This window comes from Accipiter gentilis, chromosome 22 (assembly GCF_929443795.1).
Source record: "Accipiter gentilis chromosome 22, bAccGen1.1, whole genome shotgun sequence".
NCBI classification, from domain to species: domain Eukaryota; kingdom Metazoa; phylum Chordata; class Aves; order Accipitriformes; family Accipitridae; genus Astur; species Astur gentilis.
The window spans coordinates 17,945,891-17,963,361 of NC_064901.1; the positions used below are offsets into that span (position 1 = coordinate 17,945,891).

The 17,471-nt window shown below is 52.7% G+C and overlaps 3 protein-coding genes across 9 annotated transcripts in view; all 3 read left to right on the forward strand.

Moving 5' to 3' along the window:
- The first annotated feature begins 717 nt into the window (after positions 1-717).
- Positions 718-3,266, forward strand: RIOX1 (ribosomal oxygenase 1). Its single transcript, XM_049825875.1, has one exon. The coding sequence runs from the start codon at positions 1,387-1,389 to the stop codon at positions 3,223-3,225; it is 1,839 nt and encodes a 612-aa protein (XP_049681832.1). The 5' UTR covers positions 718-1,386; the 3' UTR covers positions 3,226-3,266.
- Positions 3,267-6,816: 3,550 nt separating this feature from the next.
- Positions 6,817-12,931, forward strand: LOC126049174 (acyl-coenzyme A thioesterase 1-like). Its single transcript, XM_049825106.1, has 3 exons — positions 6,817-7,331; positions 9,013-9,215; positions 10,998-12,931. The coding sequence occupies exons 1-3, from the start codon at positions 6,872-6,874 to the stop codon at positions 11,601-11,603; spliced, it is 1,269 nt and encodes a 422-aa protein (XP_049681063.1). The 5' UTR covers positions 6,817-6,871; the 3' UTR covers positions 11,604-12,931.
- Positions 9,125-17,471, forward strand: part of DNAL1 (dynein axonemal light chain 1) — a 41,321-nt gene continuing 32,974 nt past the window's right edge. For 6 of the 7 annotated variants that reach the window (XM_049825097.1, XM_049825099.1, XM_049825096.1 and 3 more), the window contains exons 1-2: positions 13,174-13,792; positions 16,662-16,864. In XM_049825097.1, the coding sequence (XP_049681054.1) occupies positions 13,234-13,792; positions 16,662-16,864 (762 nt within the window). In that variant the 5' untranslated portion in view covers positions 13,174-13,233. Of the gene's footprint in view, positions 9,216-13,173; positions 13,793-16,661; positions 16,865-17,471 lie in introns of those variants that run through there. The other variant, XM_049825102.1, reaches the window with a different exon arrangement.

The window sequence follows — 17,471 nt, forward strand, 5'->3', positions numbered from 1 at the left end:
TCAAAAACCCTTAAACCTTTCAGGAGTCTGCATCTGTTCTAGAATTAAGACTTAACAGCTGAACTCACCCTCATGAGGCCTAACTAATGATTTCTGCTCCTGAACTGTGGTAAAACTGAAATGTAGGTCTGGGTTGAAACCCTGGCAATGTTGAAGTTAAAAGAGGTGAAAATTTGCTTTTCAGCTTTGTATCCTAGGCCCGGTACGCTAAGTGGCCCACGCAACAGATCTGCACAAGCCTTGTGAAGGCTAGCTGCTTGTTTAACACACGGTGCGAAGCTGATATGCCTATCTGCGAGAGGCTAATAACACCCTTGTAAACCAGAGTTCCTGGGCACACTTGGGTAATTGCTCCAGTTAAATGCTCTAGACTCACAGCAGCCTCTGGAGATGAAATTCTCATGCAAAATCCATTCCTGTGAATTATTGGAGTCCATCAAAAATTCTTCTCACAGAAGTATCGCATAGTGAATTCTGGTACGGAAGCTTGTTCTTGGTCAGAAAAGCATCAACACAGTCTGACAGTACAAACCCCTACGGTTTTTCACATTTGCCACGAGCCGAGTCCTGCTGGTCTGTCCTCTACTCTCCGGCAAAGCTTCCTCTGACGAAGCTGCAGGATCTGGAAGCACAGAGCAGCCCTCAGGCTGCCCAGGTACCTGCACTGCCACCGACCCTGCCCTTCTGGGAAGCTTCAGGCCTCGGAGAGCGATGGACAGAGAACAAAGGTCCGCCCAAGGTTATTAGGCGGTTAGTGGATTTGGCAAAAAAAACCCCCAAACCACTACATGACATGACTGCCTTTGGGGTTTTAGGATCCTTTGAGAGGACACAGCCTTTCGCCTGGCATCTCCATTAGAAGCACAAAAAAAGGGAGGAGGGATGGCACACCAGAGCTGGCTCCCTCCAACTTGGGATTTCTATTCCTTGCGCAACAGAACCTGACGAAATAGGTCTTACCTCATCTCGTCTCATCAGGCTGCAAAGTAATTGCACGCTGCCCGAGAGCGTATCGTACGCTTATGGTGCACCTTCGCAAAAATTAAAAAAAAAAATAAATCTTTTCCGCGGGTGCTTAGAGCACGAAGCTTTCCAGCCAGGGAACAGATCAATCTACGTCAGTTCCCACTGGAATCGCCTCACCTTTCCTTTCCTTTTTCGGGGCGGGGGGGGAAGGACACGACCCTGGCGTATTTTGAGCGGCCCCGACGCTAAAACGTGAGACGCGCCGCTCCGTGGGGCGCCCCAAGCGCCCGTTTAGACCTTCCTTCCGCGGGCAGAGGTGCGGGTTTCCCACCCGGGCTCCGCCTCCCCCGGATCCCCTGCCCGGGACGCTCCCGGCTGCCCCCACACGCGAAGGCCCCGGCGGAAGCGGGGCGGGTGGCCATGGCGGCGGGCGGCGCGGAGGAGCGGCGGCGGCGGCAGCAGCAGCAGCGGCGGCAGCAGCAGCAGCAGCAGCAGCAGCAGCAGCAGCGGCCGGGGCGGCTCTCGGCGCTCTCGGTGTACCGGCGGGCGGCGGGGGCCGGGCGGCTGGAGCGGCGCCGCCGCGGGAGGCCGCTGCCCGCGGGCGGCAAGTGGGCCGAGGCGCGGCCGAGGCGCGGCGGGCCGGGAAGCGGCGGGCGGGAGCCGGAGGCCCCGTCGGCGCCGAGCGCCGCCGCGGTCCCCGGCGGCGTGGAGCGGGCCGAGGCGCGGCCGAGGCGCGGCCCGGAGCCGGAGGCCCCGCCGCGGCAGCCGCCGCCGAGGGCCGCCGCGCCCCCCGGCCGCGGGGAGCGGGAGCGGGCCGAGGAGCCGGCCGGCGGCCCTGAGGCGAAGCGGCGGGGCGGCCCTGGGGCGGCGGGAGCGGGCGGCGGCGCGGCGGGGCTGCTGCGGCGGCTGGGGCGGCTGGAGGACAGCCGGCAGCGGGCGGCCGAGCTGTTCCGGTGGCTGGTGGCCCCGGTGGCGCCGGGGGAGTTCCTGGGGCGCTACTGGGAGCGGGCGCCGCTGCTGGTGCGGCGGGGCGACCCCGGCTACTACGCGGGGCTCTTCTCCACGGCCGACTTCGAGGCGGCCCTGCGGGGCGGCGAGGTGCACTTCGGGACCCACCTGGACGTGACCAGCTACGCCGAGGGCGTGCGGGAGACGCACAACCCATCCGGCCGGGCCCTGCCCGCCGTCGCCTGGGACTTCTACCAGAACGGCTGCTCCCTGCGGCTCCTCAGCCCCCAGGCCTTCTCCCGCACCGTCTGGCAGTTCCTCTCCATCCTGCAGGAGCACTTCGGCAGCATGGCGGGGGCCAACGCGTACCTCACGCCACCGGGGACGCAGGGCTTCGCCCCCCACTACGACGACATCGAGGCCTTCGTGTTGCAGCTGGAGGGGAAGAAGCACTGGCGCGTCTACAGCCCCCGGACGGACGCCGAGGTGCTGCCCCAGTTCTCCAGCGCAAACCTCGCGCAGGCTGAGCTCGGCGAGCCCGTGCTGGAGACGGTGCTGGAGGCCGGGGACCTGCTGTACTTCCCCCGCGGCTTTATCCACCAGGGCGACTGTCTCCCTGATGCGCACTCGCTCCACATCACTGTGTCTTCCTACCAGAGGAACTCCTGGGGGGACCTCCTGGAGAAGCTCCTCCCGGCTGCTCTGCAGATGGCCCTGGAGGAGGACGTGGAGTACCGGCAAGGGCTTCCTATGGACTACCTGAGGTACATGGGGGTCGCCAATTCGGATGCAGTCGACGCTCGCCGAACAGCCTTCGTGGAGAAGGTCCAGAGCCTGATAAAGAAACTCGTTGACTATGCACCCATCGATGCTGCTGTGGATCAGAGAGCCAAGTCATTTCTTCACGACTGCCTTCCCCCGGTGCTTACACAAAGTGAAAAAGCGCAGAGTGTGTACGGCTTCCCGGCCCGGTGGCAAGATGGAGGACCCTGCGATGTCGATATACGGATAACGAAAGACACTGAAGTACGTCTTCTCCGCCATGGCATCATTAGATTGTGTAATGAAGAAGCAGGTGTGATGCTGTATTACACGACAGAGAACTCAAGGGTGTATCACAAGGAGGAACCCAAGTTCCTTGAGATAGATCCTGAGTATACAGACAGTATTGAATTTCTCCTGTCTTCCTATCCAAACCACGTCCGTGTGGATACCCTTCCATGCGAAACCTTGGAGGATAAGATTTCTCTAGCCACGCTCCTGTTTGAGAAAGGCATTCTGACTACAAAAAAGCCTCTGGTGCAAGTGTAACTCGTATTTTTTAACAAAATAAACATACATTTGTTTTCAAAGGGATGTGTCTTGTTCTTGCCTTACACATGCTAGGTGTGAATCAGCAGTCTGGATCACAGTATCTCATCTGGGGGCAGAAGGGCTTTGGTGTGGGTAGAGAAATCAAATGTTTTGGTTAAAACGTGTATCTGTTCTAGGAGCGATTCTGCACGGCTGAGTGACTGCAGAAGGGAAGTGCTTAGTTTTGGGTTTTTTTTTCCTTTTGCCAGCCATATTACTACACCCTAGGTAACTTCTGGAAGCTAGTGGACTTTTTTTGCAGTCTGTAAATCGTCTGTGTTTACACAGTCTTTGAAAGCAGCCTGCCTTACTGGGGGAAGTACTTTCATTACTCGCAGGCAAATTTGGTGATGGTCACCGTTCTGTGTGCCTGTGCTGTGCTGCAGAGATCCCTTGGCCACAGGAAAAACTCAGCCGACTCTTCTGAAAAGTGGAGCCCACAGGCAGCTCCCACTCGGTGCCAGTGATTATACCACCTGCATGGCCCTGCCCTTATCGAACGGTGCAGCAAGATGTTCTCATGCAAACTCTCATTTGAAATGCTTCAGGCTCTGTCTCTTCTTTTTCGGTCTGATAACTGCGAGCTGTCTTAGTGATAGAATAAGCTTCCCCGCTGGTTTTTCCGCAGCAGCCCCTAGCAAGGAAATTACTGGTCCTCTCAAGGCAAATGGGGCACCCACTAATATGGGGGTTTTCATGCTGGGTGAGAGAGTTTTCATACTGGGACCTAACAAGTTAAATGAATACACGCCTGGCTGTGTGGCCAGTTCCCCATAAATAGTGACAAGCCTCAGATACACTTTTCCACAACGGTGTTTTATTGTCGCAGTCAGGAGGTGAGGGATATTCTGTCTTTAAAGCTTCCTGAAGCCGTACCCACAAGGAGTGGGCTGTATTACCCTGTGCTCCTCTGAGCTGCTGGGTTATCAGAGTTGTGAGATGGCACTCACGTGCTCTAATTGTTTAGGATTTAAGTGTGTGCTATCTCCTCCGAAGTCCCATACTTGCAACAGCCAGTGTGCCAGCCTTTCTCCCCTCTTCTGCCCATATGCTGCTGCTAAATCTTGAAACTGGGGCTGTGTAAAATTGCACACCACGGGAGCGTGCTGAGGTGCCCCTGGGGGCCCCTTTGCTTTACGAATCACTAGTGGCGGGGCAGAAGCGCTGTTGCTGAACTCATCGTCTTGACCCCTCTGTCTGCTTGTCCTCACCAGAGGATCAGGGGTCCTCGTCCCAGGATTCATCCCCCTGCCAAATAGCTCGTCCCTCACTGGTGCCCTTCCTGGGCTGCTCCATGTGCCCCCCTCGCAACCACAGGCACCTGCACCACGGCTGCCTGCGCTGCGGGCACTTGCAGCGGAGGTGGCTGCACCAGATGCTTGCACCGCAGGCAGCTGTACGGCGGGCGCCTGAACCGCGGCTTGCTGCTTGGGGGCAGTGGTGCAGAGCTGCACCAGTAGCTCATGCAGCAATTTCTGCATTGGCTGTAAGCACCCCAATGGCTGTTTCAAGCATGTTAATAACAACCAAAGGTGGCACAAATTCTTAGCTTTTCCTTTCCCTGGCCTCTGTTTTCTAAGACAGCATAGTACTTCAGCTGGGCTGGGGCATTCTGATAATTCCTCCCCAGTGTCTAAATCCACTGGGGAAACTGCCTGGGCTAAACACTTTGCAAATACCCCTCAGAGATTTGTGCAGGGCCAGCCGGGCACAGAGTTTCTTTTCTTTTCTTTGTTCTTTCTCCAGAAAGCCCTTTCTCACTGAGACCTGCCGATTGTGCCAATGTTTTGCACTAGGAGGTGCTGGTCCATTATGATCCCAGTAAGAAAGGCATTCGCGTTCTATAAGGTGTCATTTTGAAAATGCTATTTATTAGAGGTAACACTCAAGAGAATAGCATAGATAATCTTACATCCCTTTAGATGCTGGGAACCTTGAGCAGTGTAGGATGTAACAGGACTCTGACCCACATGCAGCATGCCACGCTGACAAGGTCCATAGCAGAGAGTCTCCCCTTTTGGTCTTTCAAGGTATCGTAAGATTTTTATATAAGGAAACAGCTCTATTTATCATGTCTACAGTCAAATAGAAACAATGTTTGCATGAGAACCTCTTGCTGCACTGTTGGATAAAGGCAAGGCCATGCAGGTAGCGTAATCACAGGTACTGGGTGGGAGCTGCCTGCAGGTTCCTCTGCAAGGAAGAGCTGGCTCAATTTCTCCTGTGGCCAGGGGATCTGTGCAGCACAGCACAGACCCAAAAGCCACACCATACACGCAGCGCGGCACAGCGCAGGCCTGGGGGTGCTCGGGTTAACTCTGTTGTGGGTCACTAACTGCTTGGTGTACAATGGTCTTCCCTTCAGGATCGCTACACAGACTTCCACTGCGAAAAACGTTGAGATGCCTACATGTGCTGGAGGATTTCAGACCTAGTGACAAAATGATCTCTCAGTTTCAGAATAAGAAAGCAATTTATCTGCTTCATGCTTTGTTCCCTATATAAAAATAGGAAAGCGTTTTCCGTGCACGTTTGAATTAATAATAATAATGGAATATGCAATGCATAAGAATGCTACAAATACACTCGCAATAGCAATACTTTGTCCTTCTCTAACGTCCTCCAGCCCTGAAGATCTCCATATTTCTTAAGTATCAATACTTTTCAATTTGCAACCCAAGGCAAGGTAAAAAAACCTATGATTACCCTTCTTCTAGGTATGGACAATGGCTAGCAAGGAACTACCGGTCAGACTGCCGGGAACCAGCTCTTCTTGCTGGATGAGGTGTTCGTCTTCTGTGCCTTGGGTTCGTCTCCCCTTCAGAAGTATGTGCTCTGACTGGGGGCCTCTTCTTTTTAACCAGGATGCCTTGGTCATCCTAGAAGCTCTTCTGCTTGATTTATAGTCAGCACGATCTTCCTTCGGAAGAACGCGGTAGCCTTCTTGCTCCGGAATTACGGGGCGAAAATGGGATCTCGGAACTGAACGGGTACGGCCCGGCCCGGGGTCTGTGCTGGCGGTCGGGAGCCCCTGCGCCGCCCGGCCTGCCCCACCTCTGCGCGGTTGGTCGCACGCAGGCCCTTCCCTGTCCCGACAGCGAATCCCGACCGCGACTCCGCTCGGTGGGTCGCCAACCCCTCCGCCCGCAGCCGCCGCCCGGCCCTGGGGAGCTCGGGGCGGGACACCAAGGAGCGGCTCCCCGGGGCCGAGACGGGCCGTGGCAGAGAAGCCCCGGGCAGCCGTGGCGGGGGGGGCGGGGAAGGCAGGGGAGGAGGCGGGCAGGCGGGCAGGCAGGCGGGCAGGCAGGCGGGCAGGCAGGCGGGCGGGCGGGCGGGGCGGGGGAGCTGCCGTTCCGCTCCTCCCCGCCGGGGCGAGCCGAGTTGGGAGCCGGTCGCGCGGGGACCGGTCCCGGAATCCGCCTCCGGCCGTGGACGCCCACTCGAGGTCATGTTCCAGGTGACGACAGCCCGCTCCCTGCGCCGGGCGGTCTCCCCCGGCTGCTGGCAGCAGCGGCTGCCCCGGCCCAGCCCCGCGCCCGCCGCCCCGCAGCGCCGCAGCCCGGCGCGGACCCCCGGGACGGCCCCCGCCCGCCTCCTCGCCTCCATGGCCCCCTCCGTCCGCTTCTCGCCCGCCGTCCGCAGCCTCTTCGATGAGCCGCTGGCCATCGCCGTGCAGGGCCTCGGCCCGCGGCAGCCGGTCACGCTGCGGACGTCCTTGCAGGACGAGACCGGCGAGCTCTTCCAGGCCTGCGCCCGCTACCGAGCGGGGGGCGACGGGGAGCTGGATCTCGCCCGCTGCCCCGCGCTGCCGGGAGGCAGCTTCTCCGGCCTGGAGCCCATGGGGCTGCTCTGGGCTTTGCAGCCCCAGAAGCCTTTCTGGCGGCTGGTGAAGCGGGACGTGCGGACCCCTCTCCTCCTGCAGCTGGAGGTGTTTGAGGGCCACGGGGACCCCCCCGGGCAGCTCCTGGCCCAGGCGCAGCACGAGCGGGTGTTCCTGCGGGACGGGGCCCGGAGAGACTCCGTGCGAGAGGGGAAGATCCGTGCGACGCTTTTCCTGCCGCCCGGTGAGTACCGGCCGTACCAGGCTCCTTCCCTCGCGGGTGCTGCCTCGGCTTTCGGCCCTGTGCTCCCAGGCCCGGAGCCAGACCCCCCCCCCCCTCCAGACCCCCACTGAGCACGGTACCGGGCAGAGGCCAAGGGGGAGCTGGACCTCGCCAGCTGGCGCTGGGCGCTCTTCAAGGAGTGGCCTGGTCAGCCCAAGCAGCCTTGATCCGCTGGCCACGCTCCTCACGTAGCACGGCTACGTGTGTTAAAACAAACGTGAGTTTATCAACTCGTATTGGACATGAAGGCATTGATCGCAGTGCCCTTTTTATTTCCAAATGCCGTGGGAGGTGGCGTCAGTTCGTCTGCAAGGTACCTTTCCTCTACTTGTCTGTTTTCCAGGGAATTCAGCTAGTAGTCCTCTGAGTTAGCTGAAGGTTGCTGTTCAAAAGCCTAGAGTCCTGAGCCTGCTGCTTCCCTTCCCAGCCTTTCCCCAGATCCTCAACTCAATCATTTCATAGTTGCTGCAGCCCAAGCTGCCTTTTGCTGCCATGTTTTTTCTCCAGTTCTTCTCTGTTTGTGAGCAGAAGATCAAGTAAGCATTAGACAAGTTTGCCCTTACAGTATTTTACTCGGAAAACGATCGAGAGGGTCTGTGAGGTTTTCAGATTGCCTTACAAACACTGTATTGTCCTCCCAGCAGCTGTCCAGACTTCTGCTAGTTGTCTGTGGGGTGCTTCATCTCTTGCCTCCTCTTGCTTGGGTAGTCTCTAGCAGCAACCCCCTGCCCCCATCCCACCCTCCCTTCTGCCTGTGACCCAGAGGCTTTCAGCAAGCATGTGTCTGGAACCCCATGTACTCAGGGGGCATCTCGTAGCACATGCCTTCCCCTCTCCCCCTTCTTCCCTGCCTGACCCCAGTAACTCTTTCGTGATAGTGCCAAAATCATACATGCTGTCCCAGCCAACGTCCCCGACTCTGCGTCGTAGCCCTGTGGGTGGAGGTGAATTTCCAGTTGTTCTTGTTTGTTGCCCGAGTTCTGTGTGTTAGCCTGCAAACACCTGAGGGAAGCCTTACCCTCTCTTCTGAGCAGCAGTAGGAGCGTCCCTCTTGGCCTCCTCCTTTCCATACTTTGTTATCATTTTGCAGCAATCCCTCTAGGCTCTGGACTTCAGTCCCTGTCTCATGATGAACCTAATGTAAAGCTTCCCTCACCAGGTTGGCAAGGCTGGTTACAAATGTTTTCTTCTCTTTGTCCAAGAATAAATGGCAGTAGTACATTTACAGTGAAACTGAGAAGCTGGAACCATCAGAAGATGAGATTTTTTGGATCCGTCTTCTGAGAAATGCACTAGGGAGAAGCCTCGTGGTTATTTTTGAAGCAGAGCTTGATACCTTTGCAGTGAATTTACATGATAGAGAGAACTATTTGTGACTGTCAAGGGATTCCTTCCCTTCCAGCCACGTGTTCCCTGATGTTACCCAAAACATAAGCAGGCCTGCTGTTTTGTGCTCTCTTGTCTGATCTTGAAGCAATGTAGCCATTTACTGAAAACTGGCACAGCAATTTAGGACCCTTAATACCATTCTGCTGCTCTATGTTTTTCTCTTTTTTTAAAAAGACGTATTCCCAGGCCTATGTATTTGGAATATAGATTAAAAATTGCAGGTTAATGTGTCCTATTATGTGGTCTCTTGCAGGAAGTGGCCCCTTTCCAGGGATTATTGACTTGTATGGAACTGGAGGAGGACTCCCTGAATACAGGGCATGCCTGCTGGCCAACCATGGCTTTGCTGTGCTGGCTCTGGCTTTCTACGGCTATGAAGACCTCCCCAAAGACATGAAGGAATTCCACCTGGAATATTTTGAAGAAGCCATAAACTACATGTTACAACACACCCAGGTTGGTTTGTTCATTGACAGTCTCTCACTACGGGAAACTCTATTAGTCAGGTCCTGCCAGACTGCTGATGGGGCAGAGCTGCTGTACTTAAAATAGCATCTCTGTTCAAGTTGGCTATAATTAATTTCGTTTATATCTTTAGCTCCCATTACAATGGTTCTTTGGCAGATTATTCCAGTTCTTCCTTTTGAACTGGCCAGGTGACACAGCGACACATAGGTCACATACTGATAATTTCTGCTCCATTCAACCCAGTGTCATAACTAGGGTACTAGTTGCCTGCAGGCTTACTGGACTTCCAGCAGGGCTTTTAGGTTTATGCTCTGTAGAATGTCCTTCAGAACTAAATGCCCTTTGCAGCCGCGGAGCACATGATGACCTTCTGTGATCCAGGTCTTAAGGGAGTCCACCAGTACACATTTGTTGCTGCATATTGTATAAGCTCTTAAAATCACTCCAAATGTTGGTATTTGGTGAGTGTGGGTTTTAGTAGCTAGTTGTGAACTTGGGGATCCTTCTAAATCGACAGCTCTTGGAAGAGAACCCTGCTAAGTTCTGCATCTCCTTCCAAGTAGCTGTGCATGACAACTAGAATTGCACAAGGCAGCACTTGGTTTCTCTGGAGAACTCAAAATAAATACCTTCCTCCACTTCAGAAAGTTGAGTAGTTGTTAAAGGTCTTGTTTGCTTTTCAGTCGCCCTAACCCTAACTGCTCATGCTACCTCTCTGCCCAAAAAACTCTGACAATTCCTTCCCCCCGCCTTTTTTTCCCCTGAGAGCAGTACCGTAGCCTCCCATTACACCTCCACTGATACCCTCCCCATGTTTTTAACACGTTGCAAAGTTTCAGCCATATTTTCTGATTTCCCCTTTTCTATGCTTCAAAGTCAGTGGGTTTGGAACCTATTACACTGGTGATAAGGTACAAAAGGTATTAAAATTAAATTTTGATGCTGTCTCAGAGCCTTTTTACCGCTGAGTGTCTTTGGATAGTGGAGCAGTTGTGATATTAGCTAACCTTCTTCCAATATCCTTAGAGGATTTCAGCACCCTGTAAGATCATTTAGCTTTCCTATTCTAGTTAATTTGCCTGTGTAAGAGAAAATGAAGGTAACCTATTCTAGACTGACTTCAGAGGACTGTACAATTTGCTTAGAAAAATGGTTTTAATGGGTTATTTTTTTAAGATACATTTTAATGAGTAAGCTATCTCAGAACACTTCCTTTTCACTGTGAGTTAGACACTAAGCATACTAGAGAAACAGGATAGCAGCTGATGCGGTGTCTGCTACCCCATGTTAGCTTCTTAATAGGGGAATCGGAGACAAGTGGTTGAATATAAGAAATACATTATCATAACTGATGACAGTATCGTAGTCATTGCTGAGTTTGAGCATTTTGCACTGAAAGAAAGCATTTCTAGAAGAGGCCTCCCCTGGCCCTTCCCTCTTCTTCCCTGAACTGCCTTATACGCAAAGGGAATCTGGGGCTGCACGTCTGCATGTTTTTTGCAAGCACCGCTGTATCCTCTGCGTATGCTTTGGCACTGAGCCTTGTAGCTTTGTTAGGATGATGCTGCAGTCTCAGCAGGGTTTATGATCATAAATCAAGCACAGAACAGTACCCCAGGCTCCCTCAGACGTGGGCCCTGCACACAGGACCTTGGATGCCTATACCTGGGGTCCAGATTCAGGACAAAACACTGCTGCAAACATGGCATCATTTTAAAGAAGTGGCGTGCTGTGGTTCATTGCTTGTGGTTTCTCTTCTCTCCCCTCCAGGTTAAAGGTCCAGGGATTGGTTTGCTTGGAATCTCGAAGGGGGGTGACCTGTGCCTCTCCATGGCTTCCTTCCTAAAGGGCATCACGGCCGCCGCCATTATCAATGGCTCAGTGGCAAACGTGGGTGCAGTGCTTCGCTACAAGGACATCACCATTCCACCCCTTAGTTTCAATGCAAAACGCATCAAGGTCAACAAGTCTGGGATTGCTGATATTTTCGATGTACTGAGCAACCCGCTAGAAGGGCCTGACCGCCAAAGCCTTATCCCTTTGGAGAAGGCCGAGTGTCGCTTCTTGTTCATTGTTGGCCAGGATGATCGCAACTGGAAAAGCGAATTCTTTGCAGTTGAGGGGGGCAAACGTTTGCAAGCTCATGGGAAGGAAAAGCCTGAGATAGTCTGTTATCCTGGAGCAGGGCACTACATTGAACCCCCCTTTTTCCCAATGTGTGCAGCCTCAATGCACCTGCTAGTTGGCATGCCTGTGGTGTGGGGAGGGGAGCCCAAGGCACACTGCGAGGCACAGGTAGATGCTTGGCAGCAGATCCTAGCTTTCTTCCGCAAACACCTCTCGGGCGAGCCATCTGGAATATCCAGTAAGATGTGATGTGAGTTAGGTTACTTTGCAGATGAAGATGTTGGTGTTTCAAGTTTGTTTTGTTAAATGGCTCTGAATGAGAACAAAGAACATCAGGGAATTAGCTATTGGGTTTCTTGGAGGTGGTAGTGGGCAAGAGCGTGAGAGCTGCTTCCTTTTAACACGCTCCTCTAACCTCGGTTAGAGGTCTTGGCCTCCCGGTATGTGAAGTATGGGATTACAAGCTGTGGAAAAATGATGGTGGTAAGGCTGGGTCTGCTTTGAATGTGAATTTAAGTGGAAGGTAACTCATCCAAGCTGAGAACTGGGATGAAAATTTGCCTTGGCTTTCTCAGAGGAAACATGTTGTACGCTATTGCCCTTACCAGAGCCAGCTTTGTGCTCTAGTTTTTCAGGAAGCAGCTGTTCTCTCTTCCTGCCTCTGGTGATGCTTCTGTTGGCTCTGTGCACTTCCCTCTCCTTCCTTGCTCTTTCTTCTTCTCCCACATCGCTGAAATACATCTGCCTTAACACTTAATATCTAATGTTTCACTTGCCAAAAGCAGCAATACTGTGCCTGGATCCTCAGATAACACATCTCCCTTTTATGGACAACAACAGCCCGTAGCCTAACGTGACATTCTGGGCACATGCAATAGAAATGAGACATTCGTATGGTTTTGGGAAGTTCACGAGCATGAAGAAACAACAGAATTGGACCCGTTGGTAGTCATGCCTGGAACTGCCCGTGGGCATCTCCTCGGCAGGGCTGGATATCCCTGGGCAAGGTCCACAGCACTCTTGGATGGCAGTTTCTCCCTGCCTGTACATTTCCCTTAATGCCTCCACAGCAGCCTGCTTGTAAGCGCTGGGCAAAACAGCAAGGCTGCGAAGCTGGCGTGACAGCTCCTTGAGGCAACTTTGCGTTACCACCGAGTGCTAGGCGGGCAGCTTTGCAGGAGCTGCCACTGTCGTGAGTGGGGAGGCAGGCTGGAAGGGGCGGTGAAGCGGTGGCGTTGCTGTGGCGGACGCTGGTCTCTCTCCCGCTAGGCCTTGCGGGCCGCCGGGCTTCCTTGCTGGTTCTCTCTGAGGAGCGGGGGGGGGGCTGCGGGGCACTCTCTCAGGAACGTTTGGCGCCCGGTTTGAAAGAAAACGCACCGAATATTGCTCACGGGGCGCTGGGGGGGGCTTGCGCTGTCGTACAGAAATAAGTTTTTTAACACGTTAGTGCCTTACAAACCCAAGCCGAGTGGATGTATCCACGTCGCTGTTTGCGTTCTGTGTGAATTCTGTAGGCGTCTTTACGCGGTTTGCGTTCGCTGTGTTTTGTAACGGATTAAAACGAAACGTTAAACCTCTGCCAACGCCTCCCTTCCCCAGAGGGTTGGAGGGTTCGGGGGAAGGCTGAGGGGGGGAGGCGGGCTGAGGGAGGGGGGGGAGGCGGGCTGAGGGGGGGGGGGGGGGGGGGGAGAAGCGCGAGGCGGCGCAGCGGCGGGAACGGCCCCGGGGGAGGCGGCCTTTCCCGCCCCGCCCTAACAACGCGCCGCTTGGAGGAGGGGGGCGGGAGCTCTGCTCTCGATTGAGGCTGCCTGGAGGGGGCGGCGGCCGCGCCGCCGTTATTGCCGTTGAGCGCGGCGGCTCTGCCTCAGCTGCCGCCGTCATGTGGAGAGCGGTCGCAGCCGCCGCCTCGGCCCCGGCGAGGGTCCTGTGCCGCGCCCCGCCGCCGCCGCCGCCCCCCCTCCGGCGGCGGGCCGTCAGCGTGGCCGTGTCCCCCGCCGCCGGCCTGGCGGACGAGCGGGTGGAGACGCGGGTGGCGGGGCTGGGCCCGGGGCAGGCGGTGACCCTGCGGGCGGTGGCGGCCGACGAGCGCGGCTGCCTCTTCCAGTCGTGCGCGCACTACCGGGCGGACGGCCGCGGCGAGCTGCACCTGGGCACGGACGCCTCGCACGGCGGGGACTACACCGGCGTGGAGCCCATGGGGCTCTTCTGGAGCCTCGCCCCCGCCGGCATGGAGAGGCCGTACCAGCGGCTCGTTCCGCGCAGCACCGGCACCCCGATGAAGGTGGAGATGCTGGTCCACCAGGGCCACAGCCTGCCCGGCGCCATCCCCGGGGCGGTGGTGGCCAAGGCCGAGGTGGAGAGGTGGTTCACGGCCCCCGGCGTGCGGAGGATCCGGCTGAAGGAGGGAGGCGTAAGGGGCTCCCTCTTCCTGCCGCCGGGTGAGTGCCCCGGCCGGAGACCTTTGCCCCGGGGCCGGCGGGACCCTTCGGCTTCCCTGTCCAGAGCAAGTGAAGTCCCTTTTAAAAGAAAAACATATCAAGGACAGCACCCGGGACATCCATATTCCCTAATAGCGCTGAACGCCACCCTGCAGACAGGTGGCCGGTGTTTTTTTGCCTTGAAATCTTAGGGAGACACTCCCAAAGGCTTGTTGGGACGTGGCCCTGCTTGTGCCTGGCCACGCTGCCCGGTCCTTACCGGGCAGGGCAGGCAGGGGCAGGTGGCTCTTGCGAGACAGGCAGAAGCTTAAGTGAGAAGAGGGGTTGTGGTGTTTACCATGTTGCTGCTCTCGGCCTACCATTTTTCAGTAGGTTTGGCGTTTGCTCTGGACCGCCGGAATCTGTAATGTTCAGAAAAGCTGAAAGGCTTCATCGTGTGAGCCTGTGCTAAATCCCCTAAGGATTTTACCCTGAGTAGAAGTGAATCAAAAAGGCGATTTTCTTCCCTGTGAAACACAGGCAAGTCAGCAGAGCAGCAGAAGAGATTCTAGAAAATAGGTATTCTACCTCTGCTACACCAGAGCCAAAGCTAAGTTAATAGTTGAATTACTTCCCTTGTTCTGTGGCATAAAGGCAAAACAGATTTCTGAGCAAGTTCTACCTGTTCTGCTTGTGGGATACTTGTGCTTTATGAGGTGTGATACTCTGATGGACTGCTGGTGGTGGTGGAAAATGAAACCTTACAACTATGATGGTGTTTGTACACTTGAGCCATGATTTAAACTTCTTGTATTTCCCTGAGTGTTGTGCTACTAGAACTGCCCTCCATATTACCTCTGATTTATAGCGACTTGGTTCAGCAAATCCCCCAAGTACCGCTACAGTTATTAGGGATTTAAGTATTTTCAGTGAATGCTTTCCAAACTGATAATCTCTTTATCCATTTAGACACGGATCCAAAGTCCACTGAAGAAAAAAACAACAACAGAGATTGAACTTTGAATTTTGGATGAAATATTTAGTCAGCATTCTGGATTTTCCATCACTGAGATGTGGTTGTTTTGATATATCCTGTGTTAGCGGATGAGCTGGATTTCTGCTGAGCTCAGTGGGAATCCAGAGATCTGCAAGATAGAACTGCATTTTTCCCTTTAGAAAGTCTGGTGTTGTAGTAGTGTGGAAAAGTCTGGAATCATTATAAATAAATTATACTGGCATCCTTCCTGAGGGAGGATTCAGTTACAGCATTGCTACCATACCTTTCTTTGCTCCAGGGATGGAAAAATGTTAATACTATTAAGATAGGAATCTTAAACATGAACCGTTTTTAGTAAACGTGAGATGACATGAGTGGGCTTATGCTGTAGTTTTAATATGAAACTGATTTCTCAATTCAGGCATAAGAGTAACAGGTGTGGGGGTTTGTGTGTTTTTAAGCAGTAGTAAAGTTGTCTAGCTCCTTTTATCCTGCTTTTTAGTGAGCTATGCAGAAACTGTATACGTGGGCATGTGTAGGCACTCAGGAAGGCAGTCCAGGATCCTTGTGTAAGTTAAAGGCTGTCTTCATGAGAGAGAAACACATTATTGCTTGACTGTGTTCTGATCGCATGTTCTTGGTAGAAAGCTTTCCAGTTAGGGGTGACCAATGAATACTTCTTTTTCTAGCCACCTAGGCTGACTGTTGTTAACTAAAGGTTACTGTTGATCGTGGCATTAGGATAAATTTATCCAGACCAAATTTCTCTCGAGTAGAATATTGAACTTCTGTGAAATATTTCAGAACTTAAAGAAAACCCCAGAGCACGTATCAGTCCTTTTCTGACTTGCTTTAAGTTAGGACGTTTCCACCATCTACCATGCCTTGTCCAAAACTTCCTTTTTTCAAGCACCTTGAAATGCCAGAGGTCTTTTCTTTATTGCATATAGGTTATGTCAGAGAGTTAATGCACTCTTGGCACAAGCAGGTACTTTTTCCGCTGAGGTGGTTGTAGCCAGCTGGATCCGAGTGCATCAGTGGTGACATCTGGTGGCCAGGAAAAACGAAAAAGTAAAAAAAAAAAAAAAAAGGAATTGCCTGCCTGGGGTCTTTATAGTTCCAAGAGGTAGTAGTATCCTTAGCGCTTTAACCTAACGTCTCCTGGTGTGGCGTACGGTAATATCAAAACACGACCTTGGCTGCAAAAGCATGCTCGTTTAAAATTGTGGTTCTGATTATCTCTGTAGTTCTGTGGGACTGACTGTATATGTGTATACGCATGTTTATCTATGCATCAGTCATGCACACCTAACTGCACCCACATAGCTCTCAGTTTTACCCTCTGTCTCCTCACATCTGCAGTAGCAGTTCTGCTGCCAAGTGTTACAGTTGAGATAGAGATGGTAAGTGCAGTTGATTTCATCTAGCAATGGGTGTCTCTCTGCTGTGCTTTGCTCAATGTACCTTTTTCCAGAGTTTGCGTTAAGTTTTGTAGAATTTACTTCCAGGGCTCGGTGCTGTTGCCTCATTAGTAACGAGCGTGCACTTTGCTAATTAAGGTCTGACTTCTTTGTGGGAAAATAGATGATTTAGAGTATGATTGTTGTGAGGGTGGGAGGTTAAGACCATTGAGAAATACATATAGAACATTTTTTTTTTTTTTTAAAAGAAGCAAGTTTAACTGTTCACATATTTTTACAGGAAGGTAAGAACCTATTCTTAGTTTGAAATAGCTAAAGTGGGTTCTCTAATCTCTGTTGTGCAAATGGAAAAGTAATGATTATTAATAGAAAATGTCTTAAGCCTTCTATATTTTGTTGTTCGCTCTTCACCAGATAGTTTTTAGTGTCCTGTTTGATAAGTTGTCATCTGTACCTCTTCTTTTTAATATAGGGGATGGCCCCTTTCCAGGAGTGATTGACATGTACGGTGATGAAGGAGGTTTGATTGAATTTAGATCCAGTCTCCTGGCTACCCATGGTTTTGCTGCTCTTTCTCTGCCATATTTTGATTTTGAAGATCTGCCTAAGGTCATGAAAGAATTCAAACTCGAGTACTTTGAGGAGGCCGCTAGATTCCTACGGCGTCACCCGAAGGTGAGTGTAATGAGAGATCTCTCAGGACAAAGGAGGATTCAGCAGTCATGGCCAAGTGGTGGCAGTGATTTTTTGGAGTATCAGTTTCTGCTGAGCAGGTTTAGGGCCAATAACGGAAAAAGTGTAGGTCCTGCATAGGCGGCAGTGCATATGACTGCAGAGAGTGAATTTCTTCCAGCACAAGCTGTCTGTTAAATAAACTCATGCTGGAAACTAGAAGATGCCTAATCATTAGAACAGTGAAGTGCTGCAATATCATCCAAACAGGAGCAGTGGTGATAAAGATGGGTTTTTTAAAAATGAAATCAATTAGTTTAAGAAAGGATGATACAAAACTGCTCAATAGTCAGCGAAGGAAGGCATTTGATGACTTGGGATGTCGCTTTCAGTTTTACTTTACAGGCTAGAAAAGGACAAGGCTAAATACTACTTATTAATCCTTCAAACGTCAATTGTGAGGTTACTTTATTTGCCTGAGACATATATTGCAATAGACTGTGCTTGAATTTCCTGCTACCTGTTTTGGGAAAAAGAGAAAATATTTGCATCAAAATATGCCGTAGGGACTAGGTGAGGTCCAAGTGATGGTACTTCTTGTGTCTGTTTG

Bases quoted from the DNA above. Each gene is read 5' to 3' on its own strand.
- RIOX1 (XM_049825875.1), top strand. From the start codon at position 1,387: ATGGCGGCGGGCGGCGCGGAGGAGCGGCGGCGGCGGCAGCAGCAGCAG.
- LOC126049174 (XM_049825106.1), top strand. From the start codon at position 6,872: ATGGCCCCCTCCGTCCGCTTCTCGCCCGCCGTCCGCAGCCTCTTCGAT. The intron at 7,332-9,012 runs GTGAGTACCGGC...GGTCTCTTGCAG, and splicing joins GACGCTTTTCCTGCCGCCCG to GAAGTGGCCCCTTTCCAGGG. The intron at 9,216-10,997 runs GTTGGTTTGTTC...TCTCCCCTCCAG, and splicing joins ACATGTTACAACACACCCAG to GTTAAAGGTCCAGGGATTGG.